The 19034-nt window shown below is 39.9% G+C and overlaps 1 protein-coding gene across 14 annotated transcripts in view; it reads right to left on the bottom strand.

Annotated features, from left to right (window-relative positions):
- MEIS2 (Meis homeobox 2) overlaps window positions 1–19034 on the bottom strand; it is a 191365-nt gene that overhangs the window by 144495 nt on the left and 27836 nt on the right. For all 14 annotated transcript variants that reach the window (XM_069732499.1, XM_069732502.1, XM_069732506.1 and 11 more), the window contains exon 7: window positions 9885–9999. In XM_069732499.1, the coding sequence (XP_069588600.1) occupies window positions 9885–9999 (115 nt within the window). The remainder of the gene's footprint in view (window positions 1–9884; window positions 10000–19034) is intronic.

Below are 19034 nucleotides of genomic sequence, written 5' to 3'. Positions count from 1 at the left end.
AAACAGCTGGCGGACAAAGCCATGAAGCAGCAGGGAATGCGGCAGCTTTATTGTTTATCTTTTGTTTATGAGGCTACATTCAAGTTTAATTATACCTTTAAATTAAGGTCTAACAGGCGTCAAGAGAATTCTTCTTCCACAAAGCAAAAAAAAAAAGGGGCTGAGAGAAGAAGAAGGATCTGTGTTTTCACAACACTGCGGTTTCCAAGTAACTTAACATATAGAATTAGAGAATGTTTTGCTCCGCGCTCGCATGATCGGCACTTATCCGTCCAAAGTAAATGAACGGAAATAATTCACCCGTCAATGTATGACGCAGAAATATGTAATGGATAGGTGATTTCCATGTGAAGACATTTCAATACAGGACATTTGTCATAAAGAGGTATAGTGTGTCGTAAACTGGAAATCATCTGCGACTCTAATCAGAGAGCCACTTTGTGAGAGTAGTCCTGGTTAGACCCAAGCCATGTTGGTATCAGGGCTCATGCAGACGGGCGTGTATATCGGATGTGTGCCATCGCATTTTTAATGGGACCCATGTTATTCAATAGTGCTGCTCAGATGAACAATTGTTTTCTCGGTCCGAACGTCCGTGAGAAAGAAATCACAGTGTGCAGAATTTTCTGCCAAGTCTCCGATAAGACTCACGCATTCACATCTATGGGTGCGAAAAATAAATCAGATACCGTACAGAATGTCCAAGTGGCATCCAATTATTACAGATACATTTCTATTATAAATCTGGAATTCTGATCATGGATGTGTCTTAATGTAGATGTATGAAACACGGATCGCACACGGATAGCACATGGACATAAAAATGGATCACACACGGATATCACGTGGACATAAGAATGAATCGCACACAGATAGCATGTGGACATAAAAATGGATCACACACGGATAGCACGTGGATATAACAATAGATCGCACACAGAGAGCTCATGGACATAAAAATAAATCACACTCAGATAGCACGTGGATATAAGAATGGATCGCAAACGGAGAGCTCATGGACATAAAAATGGATTGCACACGGATAACACATGGACGTATAACACCAGATCACGTATGGACAGCACATGGACTTATTTCACCAGATCACACATGGATAGCACATGGACGCAAGAATGGATCCCACCGGATAACACATGGAGGTAAAAATGGATCGCAAACAGAGTAGAGCTCATGGAGTTAAAAATGCATCACACACAGATAGCACATGGATGTAAAAAGGGATCACACACGGATAGCACGTGGATATAAGAATGGATCACACACAGATAGCACATGGACGTAGAAATGGATCACACACAGATCGCACATAGACGTATAAAACCAGATCGGACACGGATAGCACATGGTTGCATAAATGGATCGCACACGCATAGTACATGGGCGTAAAAATGGATCATGCACGGATAGCACGTGGACCTATAAAACCAGTTTACACACGGATAGCACATGGATGTAAAAATGGATCACACTCGGATAGCACATGGATGTAAAATGGATCACAGACAGATAGCACGTGGATGTAGAAATGGATCACACACGGATAGCACATGGATGCAAAAATGGATCGCACACAGATACCACACGGATGTAAAAATGGACCACACACGGATAGCACATGGATGTAAGAATGGATCGCACACAGATACCACATGGACGTAAAAATGGATTACACACAGATACCACATGGACGTAAAAATGGATCACATATGAATAGCACATGGACTTAAGAATAGATCACACACGGATAGCACGTGTATGTAAAAATTTGGGCACACGGATAGCACATGATTTAAAAAAAAACGGGCACACCAGTGTCACATGGATGAAAATTGGATGAAAATGAGAAAAAACATTGTCTGCATTTCTGGATGAAACTCGGCCAATTTTTCATACACTCGTCTGCAGGCGCCCTAAAAGCTCGTTCAGATGAGCGTGTTTATACAGACGTGTGCTGTCCAAGTAAATATCACACAGTACACTGACCAATGAAATTCAATAGTGCTGTTGAGATGACCGTTTTTTTGGACCGTGTGAAATAAATAGTGGAATGTAATGCTCTCTTTTGTATGTAAATGATACTCGTCCATTCTAATTTATCAATGCACAAAAAATAATCAGATCTTGTTCTGACCATCCGTGTGGCATCCAATCTTTACAGATACTTTGCCAGTATTACCCTAGGATACTGTATTTGGTACTGTCCATTTTAAAATGTTGATGTATAAAAATGGATGCCACACGGGCATAAAAAATGGACACTCTCACTGCATAAGGATGGAAACTTGAATGATTTTCCTTACACTTTTCTGACCCTAGCTACAAGACGTGCAGCCATAGTTTTCTAGGTGATCCTGCTCCATCGCTGTGTTATACAAGTGATTGGGGTCACATTGCAACCCTAAGGGTACAGCAGCCGTGACAAACAAGCATACATAATAAATAGTAATAATACCCGATTGGGTTCTCTGCGACTTGCTTTTCACAGTACGGTTGAGATCACGATGTGACCCATTTGTTTATATTGTGCTGTGATTGATCAGCAACAGCTATAAATCTATCAGCATGACTTGTGCTGCTGCCAAAGTTGACATGTAGCCTCAATCTTACTTAGACGTCTAATACTCCATTTGCCTGGCTGACCATGACTTCCTACAGCAAAATCAGGTGTCTGATGGGACAATGAAACAAACCTTATAAGACCCCAAACCACCCAAAATACAATAATGTCAGTACTAATCATTACATCTTCAATATGGCCTCATGCACACGGGTGACCACCAATATGGCCTCATGCACACAAGTGACCACAAATATGGCCTCATGCTCATGGGTGACCACCAATATGGCCTCATACATACGGATTACCATCGAGATGGCCTCCTGCACATGGGTGACCAGCAATATGGCCTCATGCACACGGGTGACCCTCATTATGGCCTCATGCACATGGGTGACCACCAATATGGCCTCAGGCACATGGGTGACCACCACTATGGTCTCATACACACGGGTGACCACCAATATGGCTGACATCTGTACTCAGGATATCACCTCCTCCTGAATGACAAATAAGCCACAAATTCTATATGTCTCGGCTATATGGGCTTTTTTTTTTTTTTTTTTTTTACAAATTTGTAGTAGAGAAAATTACAGAAAACACAAAATATAAAGTGAAGGGATGAAATGAAAGCAGTTACAGTGTGTTATAGGTTTTTAGATATCTAACGGCTGAAATCTGTTAAAATTGTACCAATGAATCATCTGCGCTGTCTGAGCCTGTCCACGGCTCCGGTCAATAGGTCGTCCCTACAGCGGCCACATCACATTGCTCTATTGTTACCTATGATAATTACAAACTCTTATCCTGAGCTACAATTCTGCAAAATATTATGGGCACATAAAAGGGAAGCATCACATTTTTATTGTGAAAACAGCTTTTCCCTCGCACTTTTATGATGTTTTCATGTCAGTGCAATAACGTGTAACTAGCAAACATCAGCTTTATGTCTCCAGAAGCTTACACTGACATGTGCCACTCCGCAGGTGACATTACACTACTTGGGTCTTGATTTAATGCAATGTGCAGAAGTACCCAGAAATCCTCTGCTATGGTTAGGGCAGGTCTGTGCTTCATGGGATTGTCAAGAAAGGATGGAAAGTTGGAAACACCATGAAATTTAGGGCTGGTCACACTGAGAATGATAAAGTGACAGCCCTTATAAAAGTATCACAGCTTGTAAACGCTTTTTGTAGAGTCTTTTAATTCTTGTTTGAGAGATTTTCATTCATTCTTTCTTGGAAGAGTCTATCTATCTATCTATCTATCTATCTATTGTCTATCTATCTATTGTCTATCTATCTATTGTCTATCTATCTATCTATCTATTGTCTATCTATTGTCTATCTATCTATCTATCTATCTATCTATCTATCTATCTATCTATCTATCGTCTATCTATCTATCTATCTATCTATCTATCTATCTATCTATCCCATATCTATCTATCTATCTATCTATCTATCTAATATGTATCTATCTATCTATCTATCTATCTATCTAATATCTATCTATCTATCTATCTATCTATCTATCTATCTATCTATCTATCCCAAATCTATCTATCTATCTATCTATCTATCTATCTATCTATCCCATATCTATCTATCTATCTATCTATCTATCTATCTATCTATCCCATATCTATCTATCTATCTATCTATCTATCTATCTATTATCTATCTAATATGTATCTATCTATCTATCTATCTATCTATCTATCTAATATCTATCTATCTATCTATCTATCCCAAATCTATCTATCTATCCTCTATCTATCTATCTAATATCTATCTATCTATCTATCTATCTATCTATCTATATATCTATCTATCTATCTAGAAGAAAAAGAGGAACAGCACCAGAAAAAATACCTTAAAGCGTGCACGCTTCCCTGACCAGCATTCCAATGGCCTTCCAGACAGTAAACAAAAAGGGAAACAGCACCAAAATATGTAAAAAAAATGGACTTTAATGCCCTGTGGCATGGCAACGTTTCGGATAAAACAAATCCTTGGCTTGAGAAAGGATTTGTTTTATCCAAAACGTTGCCATGCCACAGGGCATTAAAGTCCTTTTTTTTACATCTTTTTGTCCTGTTTCCCTTTTTGTTTACTAATTATTATCTATATATCTATCTATTATCTATCTATTATGTATCTAATATCTATCTATTATCTATCTATTATGTATCTAATATCTATCTATTATCTATCTATCTATCTATCTATTATCTATCTATCTATCTATCTATCTATCTATTATCTATCTATCTATCTATTATGTATCTATCATCTATTATCTATCATCTATCTATCTATCTATCTATCTATTATGTATCTCTCATCTATTATCTATCATCTATCTATCTATCTATTATCTATCTATCTATCTATTATCTATCTATCTATCTATCTATCCTGAATATAGTAAACATATTAGATAAATACATAAACCTTTGAATGAAGGTTTTTACATGTCAGGCAGTGAGGGTCTGGCTCTCTAGCATCTAAAGATGTATATTTATGCAGCAAGAAGATTTAGTGCAATCATCAAACCATCACCAAAGAGTGTAATGTTGCAAGTAACAATGGAAACTGAAGTCTAATTTATTTTCTGCAGAGAAACACAGATTTTGCTCTCAGTGTGAGATGGGACATACACAAAGAGGCAGCTGTTTACAGTTAAGTATCAGTGGAGGGTCCAGCAGTGAAGGGGTGTCTGTGACTCCAGGACTTTGCAGTTGCTGTCCCAGCCTGTCTTGGAATTCAGTCTATGCCAAAATGGGGGTTTTTCCTACTGCTGTGACATGGCTAACCCTTTGTATTCCGTTATGATGTAGATTCCTGTATAACTGTACCCAGGTGATCATTTTAGAAAAAAAATGTATGCGGGCAAAATTTCAGTTAGTTTTGTCAATGTGCATGGATAACTAGAACAAATCAATCCATAAGGTCTGCAGAGGAAGTGTCAGCTAGAAGTAGGGGTCAATCAAGTCTTAGAGTCCGCTGCCTGATCTATGAGTCTGGTTACATAAAGGTGCCCATATGCCCTAAGTGCTTATTAAATGAACAATCTTTGAGCCAAAAGCTATTGTTCTCCACCTCCCCCATGAAATGGATGCATGGTTTGAGAGTGCATGCATGTGTTCTAAATGAGGAAAAAGAAGAAAAAAAGGAGTGGGCATCATGAGTTCAACATGCTCCATCCTTTTTTCCCCCCAACTGCAACTGAGCGGAGTGAAACATTAAGTACACATTAGATTATTATTATTATTTATTATTATAGCGCCATTTATTCCATGGCGCTTTACATGTGAGGAGGGGTATACATAATAAAAACAAGTACAATAATCTTAAACAATACAGGTCACAACTGGTACAAGAGGAGAGAGGACCCTGCCCGCGAGGGCTCACAATCTACAAGGGATGGTTTTTTTCAGCCGTGCCATGAATTTGGCTGACCTTAAGGTGTCCATATATAATTAATAACTGTTGGTCCAGCTATTCTTTCCAACTTGTCCAGACACTTGCACGCTTAAAAGTGTGCAGGTGGTGTGAACGAGAAATGGAGGTGGTAAGTCACAGCTAGACATCTCTAGAGGAGGCATATTTCCTTGAAAGCAAAGCATCCGACATGTTGTAATTCAACGTACCAATATTTTTTCCTTAACATAGGCTAAACGAATGTCAAATGGTTGGCCAACATTAGTTTAAGGTAGATCTGCACAAGTCACAGCCCACAGGCTGCATGCAGCCTGCCAAAGGATGTTGTGTGGCCCACGGAGGTGTCCGTGAGAGGTCATTCCCTTCTTGCCATATTCAAATGTATCTGTGTCTTTCAAAACACTTGGGCACTGGGATTGGAGGAGAAAAGCGCTCCTGGTTCCGAAATGCAGGTGCAGCAGCATGATGAGGTCATCATACTGTTGATGTCATCACACTGCTGCCGGCACCACAAAGGCATGGGAGACACTGAATTCTGGTGCCATAATGGATATAATGTGTTTTATAGCTAGGTTAAAACTTATTCTCAAATCTCTAAGTTTTGAGTAGTTTTATGCAGAGGATCTGCTGAGCTTCTGTTTCCAAAAACTCAGTTTACGTTAGCGTGTGTTCACACAGATTTCTTTTGAGCAGAACCTAAACAAACACAGTCCAAATCCTTCTTAAATACTTAAAAACTTGGTTCTGGTGATGTATTAATGTACTGATGGTGGTTCTGGTGATGTATTCATGTAAGTAGCCCCTTAAAACTGTTTAGAATTGGTTCAGCATGACAATGTGACCCTTGGACCAAATAATGTTGTGCGCTCCTGGTCTAATGTATGCAGTCACCTAAAGATGCAGTACTCTGTAGTCACCATTGCGCCATAGTACTTTTGGTGTCTGCAAGAGGACCCATTGAGCTAGAATGCCTGCTTTAGACACGTTCCCTATTGCTCGAGTACTTTTTTTTGGTCAAGTGATCCTCCACAGCCACCATAGTATACAATAATGGAGAAACATGCCATTTCCGGAGATCATCCTACCCAGAAATAGAAAAATAAGAGAAAAAAATGGAGCCAGCCTGTATTGGGATAATGGAGTAGGGGGAGATGGCTCAGTGAAATCAAAGACTTTATAATAAAATAGAGTCAGTAGGAACGAGTATAGTCCCAGCCTGACAGTGGCAGCTGAGGTTCTGTTGATAGTTGAAGGTTTGGGGCCTCTCGCAGACAACTGACAGTAAGTGGAGCTTGTACATGGTTACAACAAATATTTAACCGAATATTAACACAAATAAAGAACTTGCAGCACCGGTGTGTGAATAATGTGCCGGAATCTCTTGTGTGATCTGTGTGTGCACCCTCTGGGCAGTTCAGCAAAACCTGTTCCTGAGGGTAAAGAATTCCACTGCCTCCCTTCCCAACATCCCTGTGTCCATCACAAGGAATTCTTGCACAGAACTGTTAGTATTTTTTAAAGAAGGGAATTTTTCCATCATTTACTGTATAACTCATTCATCATTGCTGTTTCTGCACTTTTCTGAAGTAATTTGTTCTTATTCTCTATACGTTTTGCGTTTTGCAACACTTTTTAAGTTCTATTTCTTTAAGTCTTTTTCAAGTTTTCCTTGACAGTTTTGCTCATCCAAATTATTTTAGACGGATTCATGAAAAGCGAGTCTTAACAAATGTCACTTTTTTTGGCCAGATCTCACTCCAGTCCCTGCCTGGAGTAAGGTTTCTGGAGGAAGTTTGGTGCATTTCTGAGACTTTTTAAAGATTTGTGAATTTTGGTGGTAAAAAAAAAACTGGTTAAGACAAAAATAATATGTATTTTGCTGCAAATTCATGAACCGCAGGCCCCACTTTAAAAAATGTGGTTAAAAAGTCATAAAATACCATAGGGCGAAAAAAAAGAAAAGTGACCTCAATAAATCACAAATGATGACTTGGGCCTAAAGGGTTAATGATTATGTAGGGTGGAGGAACAGTCACTTTGGAAAGGTGTTAAGTATTAAAATTTGAGAGCCCTGAATTGTTGATACCTTTCTATTTACTGGCTAACACAATACTAAGATATATTTTTCCTGTTTGTAAAGTGTAAAAACTACCAAAAAGTAAAATAACTGAAACATTTTCTTATGAAAAAATGGCAACTAATGAATATTAAAAATGGCCTTGAAAGGCTGTGGTCCATTTCTCCACCATATGTGTCAGAGAGCAACGGTAAGTGTAGGAACAGGATTTATACCCTTCTTTGTTTCAGTGGAAGCCCTGCATCCATAAAATAGAACAATGCTTCCCACAAAATCACTGCAAAAACAGTAAGAAGAGCAAAATTGGGGAGCATAAGAGCTGTTTCCGAGGGTGACCTTCTATTCCCCTCATGCATTAAAACCTCACGGTTTGCTACTAAAATCCAATGTATATGACGTGAAAGACAGAAGGTAGACTTTACTGTCTGTCAGCTGTGCTCTTCATACAACCTTGGGGCCTGGGAGGTGGCACACAACACACTGATGGCAAGTTCCACACACAACGAGAATGTCCCAACTGAGAATTCCAAGCTGACGAAATAAGGTCCAAAGTTCAGAGAGTCTCAAAATACCGCAGAGAAGGCCAAGATGCCCAGAAAAATATAATTCTACACAAAAGAAAGACATTCTACACAATCTTCAAACATATGTGTCATGGAGGGCTCTGACGTCCAGAAGTAAGGTTGTCCTAACTCTGAAAAATTCCATGTACCACAACCTAAATTCTCATCTACTTTATGGATAAATTCTTAGTAATCTTCAAGATCTCTGCTTGTCCTCCTTGTATACGAGCCTTCATTGGTTATTTTCAGAAGATGACAATGTATCTTGAAGAGGTGATGATCACACATGTACGTGGTGTATCATGGCGAGGAGCTCTCCTTTGTATCAAGTCATGCACCTTTGTCCATGACCGTAACAGATTTTATTTCTATCAATCATAGAATCAATCATAAATATAGAAAAGCCCAACAAGGAAACACATAAAATATATTTTAAAGTTGTGGAAGTCATGTATTAAGGAATGACTGAGATAAAAAGTAGATACATGATGATTTTTTGCGTTTACTAAACATGGAAACCTCAATGGGCTGGTGAGCAAAGGCTACGTTCACATTAGCGTTCCGCTAATGTGCGTCGCTGTTGCGTCGGCGACGCAGCGGCGACGCGCCCCTATGTTTAACATGGGGGACGCGTGCGTTTTTTTGTTGCGTTTTCCGACACGTGCGTCGTTTCCGACGCTAGCGTCGGACGCAAGAAAATGCAACAAGTTGCATTTTTCGTGCGTCCGATTTTCGTCAAAAAACGACGCACGCGTCGCAAAACGCAGCGTTTTTGCGTGCGTTTGCGCGCGTTTTTTTGTGCGTCGTGCGTTGCGTCGCCGACGCAGCGGCGCGCAACGCTAATGTAAACGTAGCCTTAGAGATCAGAATGATCTCTCCAACTCGGCTCCAACGATGACTGTAGGCCAGGCAACACGTATCGGTGCGTTCTGGTAATGCAAGGAAATAACAGAATGTTCCAGGTAATAATGGACATGACACTGAGAATCACAGTATGGCAATTCCATAAAATATAGGCCAGCAAATTCTACACCCTCATTTTCCTCCAACTATCTTATTCATATAGAGCGTAAACTTACAAATCTGGGTATGAAGACAAATCAAAGGTCACATTGAGTCCACTGAAGTGATATAAAGCAATGAACAGAAAACCAAAAATGAATGAGGATGAACCATAAATATCTCACTATATACACACACATACCATAAAGGGGTCCTACCTTGTTCACTGCTGTTGTCCCCACTCTGTGATGCATGTCCACCACTGGAAGGTCCCGGCGTGCCTGCTGAATGCGTAGATACTGCGTCATCGTGATCTCTCCATGAGGCAGGATTCTGATCGGGAAGATGTCCATGAAGATGGGAAAAGAAGAGAAAATCATTGCAGTATATCAGATATTGTACTGAATTTACAGCCAACCTACGGGGCAATATTTTCCAGTCCAATCTTAGTTCTCTTCTTGAGGTGTCTGGTGGCTTTGGTCTCAATATCCCAAACTGTTCAGCACACTCATAGATTACAATTTTTTTTTTTTGCTTGAGTTTTTCTAATGACCATATAAAATAAATCTGCTCATCTCGAGGGGTTCAAGAGAGGCCTGGATGTCTTCCTGGAGCAGAACAATATTGTATCATACAATTATTAGGTTCTGTAGAAGGACGTAGATCTGGGGATTTATTATGATGGAATATAGGCTGAACTGGATGGACAAATGTCTTTTTTCGGCCTTGCTAACTATGTTACTATGTGTCTGTTTTTGCAGGTGAAATAATTATTTTTGGTGGCGATCAAAACATTTGAAATTACAAGACATTTTTTTCCATCAATATAAAGATTTATCGAGTCTGCTTATATAGTGTCTTTCCACCCGGTCAAAAACCCACTGTTTTCTTGAATCTGGTGATGCTTTCTTTTTTCTTACAACTCTCTATTCCTGAGATATGGCATTTTTCTTTTTTTGTTGTTGGGGTGTGCGCATTATTAGGACCGGGTGGCATCTTAAAGGTACGGATCTCCAATTTATTTATTTTTTTGTATATTGCACTTGGACATTATTGCTATATGGAGTTTCGGTTGCCGAATTATATTTAGCCACTATTGCACAATGATTTTATTAAGGATATATGTTGTTCTCCGTATACCCATATGGTAATGGGATCACTTGCGGATTTTTAAATTTAGCACATTTTTTACACAAGTGTGGAGATCTTCAATATCCTTTCCGGTGCCTCCTTGTTTTATTTGGGCCCTAATTTATTGTTGATTTTATACATATTGTGGTTTATTATTTATACCCATTTATATCTTTTTGTCCTGATATGTGCACACAATTTGAAGTAAAACTGTTGTATATTTTAAATCTTATATCCTTGTCAGTACTCTTAGGGTTGTTCCATAGTTCTGGTGGTTGTTTTTTTCTCTGCTATTTGAGTGGTCCCCACTCTCTTTTTTTCTTGTAACACTGGGGATGGATTATTATCATTTTTTCTGTGGATTACAATATATAAAATAACTGACTTATTGGCACATTTATATTATTCCCAGAAGTGTAAACAGTATTTTTTTTTGTTGTTATTATGTAAATAGAGTATTATTAGTCAAGAGGGAGTGACCCTCAACTCTTTTTTCTTGGGGGGGGGGGGGGGGGCAAATCATACAATCTTGGGCACCAATATTATATTTACATACAAAGAAGAAGGGGCCATATATCAGCAACAGGAAGGTACAAGAACAAAAAACAACTGAAGATATAGGGGAACGATCATGTTTCGACCAGATTATAAAAAATGACATATTTTATATAAATAAGTCCAATAGAAAGAGAAAATATCGGCACTCCACATAAACCTGTTGCTCCGTCCACTATAATGGTGCTCAGCAACAATATTGTAGACCATTCAATGGTATTGTAGAAGTGAAATTGTGGCACTCACCTATAAAAAATTCAGAAGACTTTATTCCAAGTAGATAAAAAGTACAACATGGTAGTGAATACTACTATTTATGGACAACAGTCATTTCCCCCCGAGCAGATGATTCTTCCTGGTCCCAATTAAGTTTTAATCTACTTGGAATAAATTCTTCTGAAGTTTTTATCCATGGGTTAGCACCGCAATTCCATTTAGTTTATAATAATATTTTATATAAATGACATCGTTATGGTAAGTGACAGCTTTTCTGTCAATTTGGAGTATCCCTATGGGAAAGGGAGGAACAATGGTGCTTTCTGAGTTCAGTAAGTTGGAGATCAATATGTTAATAAGAAGGGAAGTCTCTCACCTGGCTAGGTTGTGTAACTGGGGCACAACTCAATGTGCATGTATTTTGAAAATGAGGGATGGTGCAGCCAACCTAGAGTGCTACTGGGGAATATCATCCAAAAGAGATTCCGGCAGAGTGCGAAATCCAGGTCCTAAATAACGAAGATCCGAATGTTCAGCAGGAATGAACAAGAAATTTATTAAAACCACTATGCGTTTCGACTTGATCTGGTCTTCTCCAGGAGACACCTGACACCGGTTTTCTTACGGAGTCACCTGATGAAGGCTGAATCACATTGTGGTTTAATAAATTTCTTGTTCATTCCTACTGAACATTTGGATCTTCGTTATTTGGGACCTGGATTTCATTCCTTAGATTCGCTGTCAATGTTCTTCTGGTTTACTGACATACACCAACCACCCTGTCCACATTATTACTCAATCCCACATATCTCTAGTTCGGAGACCCTCCAAAAGCATTCACCTAATATTAGCAGATTTTTATGTAAGATTTTCCTGGGGATTTAGGTTGCGAGATCCTTTAAGTTCGTGTTAGTCATTTTTCTTTAGACGCCAATAAAGGGGAGCCAAGGGTTACATAAAAACCAGATTGCTTCCCAAAGGCACCTTACCATGCTTTATACAGGCCATTTGTTGGATGGGCTAGACAGATGGCCACCAAACTCCTCCTTTTCAACATATGACGTCACACAGATATAGAAAGTAAAACAGATGCTACGTACATGGCGACAGAAGGAATTCCACCTAACACGCAGACTATTATATATATCACACGAGACGCGCCATGTCTTTCTATCCAGCATATATAATAAGTCAGGGCATAGGTGTGAAAAAACCAAAATCAGGCAGTGAATGCATCGTGAAACACGGATTACATAGAAGAAAGTGTTATTAGAGTAAATGGCGGGATCCTACTGTGTTAAGGGCCAATGTCCCCTGCTGGTTGTATACACAATCACATGGACTGCTATTGAAGGAAGTGAAATGTGACAGAGCGAGCAGAAGTGAAAGAGAGTGTGACAGGAAAGGAAGAGACAGGAAAGAGGAAAGGAAGCACAACCTGACATACTGATATTGGAGAGTGCCACAGGTTCATATGATGAATGGGCGAGAAAGCGAACGCTACGGGCAAACTGGACATACAGGAAAATGCCCCCAGCCGGACCAGCTCCAGGGTCCGACCTTGTACAAGTCTGCCTGTAAGAAATATATATCGCTAAAAGAAATCTGTATCTAACAAAGATTCTGCAAGATTTCATAGATCATCATGTTGCATGCTACATTTTCTCATTTTTTCCCGTAAGGCTGTGTGCAATGAGTTTTTGATGCTGCTTATTTTCACTGCATTCGAAAACGCAACGTCTTACAGCTCCAGTAAGCACAATGCACCAGCCCATTTCCCCTAACTCCAAGATGGGCAACACTCCAAAAATACTAAATACATACTGATAGTGAACTTATTAGACTTCACCTAATCAAGAAGCGTTAAATTTAAAACCAATAACTTTATTAACACAAAAACCACAAACACATTAAAAAATGCCTCACAATCAAGAATGGTGAAATAAAATAGAGATCAGCTCAAAAGTCGGCAGAACACATACATCTTGTGATATTATGCGTATGGCATATGCTACCCCACAATTGGGATGGCCACATAGCTCTAATAGATTTACAATGGCGGTACAGACTGTATATATTAGGGACCGTCTAAAAGTGCCGTAGCACACTGTATACTCCTATCCCCTTACCGCAACCGGCCAGGAAAAATCGTGAGGGGGAGCTAAAATTACTTCCCCACTTCAGGAGCAATTGCCCAATACAGATACAGCGTGGATAGACCTTGTATCCATATAAAACCACTGGCCTGATCACCAGGGATAACCCATATCACCTGCATGTATCACCCGACACATCCCCAGGTCCGGTGTAAGGAAGGTATACAAACCTGACAGGAAAATCCCCAGACAATCCCCTATAGCACCTCCCGCACGGCCCACATATGTCACACAAACAAAGTCAAGAGATCATGGTATGGTCTCATACATATTACCTCTCTGTGTTCGCCGCAGTCCTAGCCTCGTGGCACGCTGAGCCTCCGTAACCCCGACGCGCGTTTCGCATCTGCTTCCAAGAGGAAGAGTAATTTTAGCTCCCCCTCACGATTTTTCCTGGCCGGTTGCGGTAAGGGGATAGGAGTATACAGTGTGCTTCGGCACTTTTAGACGGTCCCTAATATATACAGTCTGTACCGCCATTGTAAATCTATTAGAGCTATGTGGCCATCCCAATTGTGGGGTAGCATATGCCATACGCATAATATCACAAGATGTATGTGTTCTGCCGACTTTTGAGCTGATCTCTGTTTTATTTCACCATTCTTGATTGTGAGGCATTTTTTAATGTGTTTGTGGTTTTTGTGTTAATAAAGTTATTGGTTTTAAATTTAACGCTTCTTGATTAGGTGAAGTCTAATAACTTCACTATCAGTATGTATTTAGTCTTACAGCTCCAGCAAAGTGGATGGGATTTATAGAAATCTCATACCCGCCATGCTTTTTTATTACACTGACCAGCAGTGCGCTTTTCACATCCACAGCATGAGTATTATGAGCGGATTTTGCCCACAGACTTGCAAAATTGGTAAAAAAAAACTCCCCACAAGCGTTTTTTCGGTGTGTTTCCACTGCTAAAATGAACTAAAACTCCTGTGAAACACACATGACTGTATCAATAAAGTTTTGTCAAAGCCAAATACCAGGAAGTATTAAAAACTAAGCAGCTTTATTTATAATACGACATAGCAACAAGAGACAAAAAACGCAGCGTCAAAAACAAGATAAAAAACGAGTGTAAAAAACTCAAGAAACCTAATTTACTTATTAGGTGTAGAAATGGTTCAGAAAATCTGCAACATCAAAAACTCACCAAAAAGCTCATGGTGGGGACATAACCAGAAGTACAAATTGACTAGTGACCCTTTATGCAATATAAATGGCCTCCAAACACCTAGGACAGCAGCTTAAACAAGCTGCTCCCATCGCTCACCCTGAGGGAGCAGTCAGACGGCCGTATGGGTTGGACCAAGATCGGACTGGCTGGCGGCTGTCCCGACCCAAGCGTGACAGATTCATGTATTTCTATGCAGGGTCAGGAGGGCCAGTCCATACATGGCGGTCTGATCTGAGTCCCGTTTATACACCGTCTGAATGGCACCTTATGTATGTAATGGAATGTATATGGAGGATATAAGCACTGAGCGTTAAGATACAGTAATTATGGGCAGGAAGGTATATTTCTGAATGTCCTGAGAGTAAGGCTACTTTCACACTAGCGTTAACTGCAATCCGTCACAATGCGTCGTTTTGCAGAAAAAACGCATCCTGCAAAAGTGCTTGCAGGATGCGTTTTTTCCCCATAGACTTGTATTGACGACGCATTGCGACGGACTGCCACACGTCGCATCCGTCGTGCGACGGATGCGTCGTGCTTTGGCGGACCGTCGGCACAAAAAACGCTACATGTAACGTTTTTTTGTGCGACGTGTCCGTCTTTTCCGACTGCGCATGCGCGGCCGGAACTCTGCCCCCTCCTCCCGGCACCTCACAATGGGGCAGCGGATGCGCTAAAAAGCAGCATCCGCTGCACCCATTGTGCGGCGGAGACAACGCTAGCGTCGGTAACCTCGGCCTGACGCACTGCGACGGACCGAGCCCAACGCTAGTGTGAAAGTAGCCTAAGGGCTCATTCAGGCGAGCGTACAACACCTGCACGCTGTACAACGGAATTCAATAGATCTGTTCAGATGACAGTTTTTCCCACAGAGACCGAGCGTCTGAATGAAAATAATCACTGCACGCACTAGTCTCCTCCATATTTGTAATGAAATTTGGCCATTGAAATTTCCCAAAAATTAGATCCCATGTGGATCATTCATATACATGGATCACCGGCATATATGGATCATTCCTATATATCGATCATGCCTATATATCGATGATTCGTGTATGTGAATCATCATGCCATCATTAACCCAGGAAACTGCATTTGATCTTTTATATTATAAAATGTTGATGTGTAAAACCAAGTTTACTAATGTAAAAAACAGATCAAGTGATAACAATACAGATGATATTTTTCTGAACCAGGACTAGAGCTAATAGAGAATATTTCAGTCAGCCTCTACCCGTAATAAGTACAGTTATACCAGTGTACAACTAACCCTATAATGTGTTAATGTGTGCAGTTATACCAGTGTACATATAACACGTACCTCCGCCATCATGTCCTTACTGCAGCCCTACAGTTATGTCTAAGGTGGAAGCATTCCTCAAACACGTGGAGCAGCTGCCTTACTTGTCACCTTCTAATAACCCCCTCTAATTAATACCCTGTAACACCCAGCGTCCCACCCAGTGTGAATCTTACACTTTCCTAATAATGCCGCCAAGCAGGCCACAAAGCTCCATGACAAGAATGGCATCTGCTCGTGGAAAATGAGGGTAAATTATTACTTCGGTGACAATATTGGATTTATATTGGATCATTTTCTAGTAGACCATAAAAGTAACTCGCCAATTGTAAAGGAACCCAAGAGGTAACCGGAGAGGAGATACTCTGGGAGTAAAGTAATAATTATCCTGGTGAGTAAATCCTTGTCTGGTTTATAGGAAAGCTTTGTGACAACCAACGTGGCCACCACTGCTGTTCCCGGATGTATCGCTATATATGGTGGCTTCTATGTAGGCTTGGTGGCAACCTTCATGAGGCTTGTCACCCAGCATTCCCAGCTGAAGGCTAAACGCTACTTTTAACTGCTTTACACAAGGAAATATCTCCACAATAAGATCCTAAAAGGAAATATTCTATAAAATTCACAAGTTTCAGGTTACATATCTACCCGAGATCGGAGGTTGTGCACCGAGAGCCAGGAATGTAGTGCAGCAAGTGAAGCCGCTATGGTTGTTGTGTGGCACCGATTCCACACTATGGCATCCAATAGCAAAACTAACAACAGTAAACTGAAATGTACAAGACATTTACTAGATAAACATCACGAGAAAAAGAGCCGTGAGAGAGGAGGGTCATAGTCTCACGGTTTTCTTTTTAGACATCCCCTTATCGCTGATATTACTGGATCTGACCAATGGGTGGAACAATCATTAGGATCTAGAGATCTGATCCATCGTGGATCTCTTTTTATAGAACTGGCTGTTTCCATACAGATGCAGACAGAGACAAGAACAGTTTTTGGCCCTTTACAATCCAATTGTTCATCATAACGCAGCTTTGGGGGTAGTCATGGCCCTCTTACCCATTGGGCAGGGGTGTTGATAGCATTGGTGCAAGAGGTAAGGGGGCCACTAGCACCTCCAAAGCAGGTGGAATTGTGCATTGTTGGATTACAATGGGCCCATATATTCTTGCACGAGGACCCTCTTCTGTCTGTGTCCGCTCTTGCTCTTGGACACCAAGGTTGCACCAAAATGTATGTCCCCCTCCTACCTACTTCAGTACTACCCAGAGTTGACAGTGATCACTACAAGCTTAGCTCTAGTCAAAAATATGTCATTTCCATTTATGCACGTGGCAATCTGGCAATTCAGCTAATTGTGGCTACATCTTTGGGCTTATTGTCACCTTATAGCCATGGGCACTGATCGGCGTGCTATAAAATGGTGCCCTTATTAAAATATTGGAGCAAAAGTGTAACGTATGCAAAAAGTAAGAGATGCGAAACGCGTGGCTACATGTAAAAACAGGAAATACAGAGTGACCCATTAACAGACAGGAACAAGAAAGAAGGTCAGCTCTGCCAGTCACAAAATAATGAGGGAGGGGTGGTCCATAGATAGATAGATAGATAATATATAGATAGATAGATAATAGATAGATAGATAATAGATAGCTAATGGGTAGATAGAGAGACAATTGATAGATAAATAGATAGATTAATAGATAGATGATAGATAGATAGATAGATAGCTAATGGGTAGATAGATAGATAATTGATAGATAGATAGATAGATAGATAGATAGATAGATAGATAGATAGATAGATAGATAGATAGATAATAGATAGATAGCTAATGGGTAGATAGATAGACAATTGATAGATAGATAGATTAATAGATAGATGATAGATAGATAGATAGATAGATAGATAGATAGATAGATAGATAGATAGCTAATGGGTAGATAGATAGATAGATAGATAGATAAATAGATAGATTAATAGATAGATAGATAGATAGATAGATGATAGATAGATAGATAGATAGCTAATGGATAGATAGATAGATAATTGATAGATAAATAGATTAATAGATAGATAGGTAGATAGATAGATGATAGATAGATGATGATAGATATATCTATAGATAGATAATAGATTGTTCCCTTCCCTGTGAACACATATTGGTATGTAACGCCCACAGGAGGTGCTAATCCGCTCCCTGATATGGTAACATGCATCTAGGCCGCTCACAGTTTAATAATTTAGGATACAAATGTGCATTTCCTTCTCCCATCTAATTGTATTAAAGGGAAGAGTTTCCAGGTGAAAAGCTGAGAATATTGAGCAGCCCAATACAAAGCGGATGAAAAAGACATCCAAGAAGCGCGCTCCCCTGGGAAGGCATTTTCTATTTGCCGGGCCGCAGCCCCGCAGCTGATAATGCAAGTTGTAATTAATATAAAAGCAGGAGACAATATGGGAAGAGCTTGTTCTCGCTCTGCCACAAGAGATCTCTCTGCCTAGAATGTGTTTCTCATTTACACACCAGCCTGCCCCGCAAACACTACTTTATTAGAACACTCTCTCTGGGAAGGTTCAAAATTGATTTAGTAACATCATTGGATATTGCTAAACCTACAGCAGGGCATGAAAGCCGCACAATGATTTTTTTTTTTTTTTTTTTGCTGTTTTGTTTTTATTAAACACAGAAAAGAATCAAAGAATAGAAAATATATAATGATTTTTTTGTAACACCAATAGAAAAAAATATATGTAGTATCACAAAATGTAAATATTTTCATGGAAACAGATGTAAAACATACTTAGTCTTTAAAAGAGCATGCGGGCCCCA

The sequence above is a fragment of the Ranitomeya imitator genome, chromosome 1 (assembly GCF_032444005.1).
Source record: "Ranitomeya imitator isolate aRanImi1 chromosome 1, aRanImi1.pri, whole genome shotgun sequence".
Classification (NCBI taxonomy): Eukaryota; Metazoa; Chordata; class Amphibia; order Anura; family Dendrobatidae; genus Ranitomeya; species Ranitomeya imitator.
Note: the sequence above shows the minus strand (reverse complement) of the source record. Positions and strands in the feature narration are given on the sequence as shown.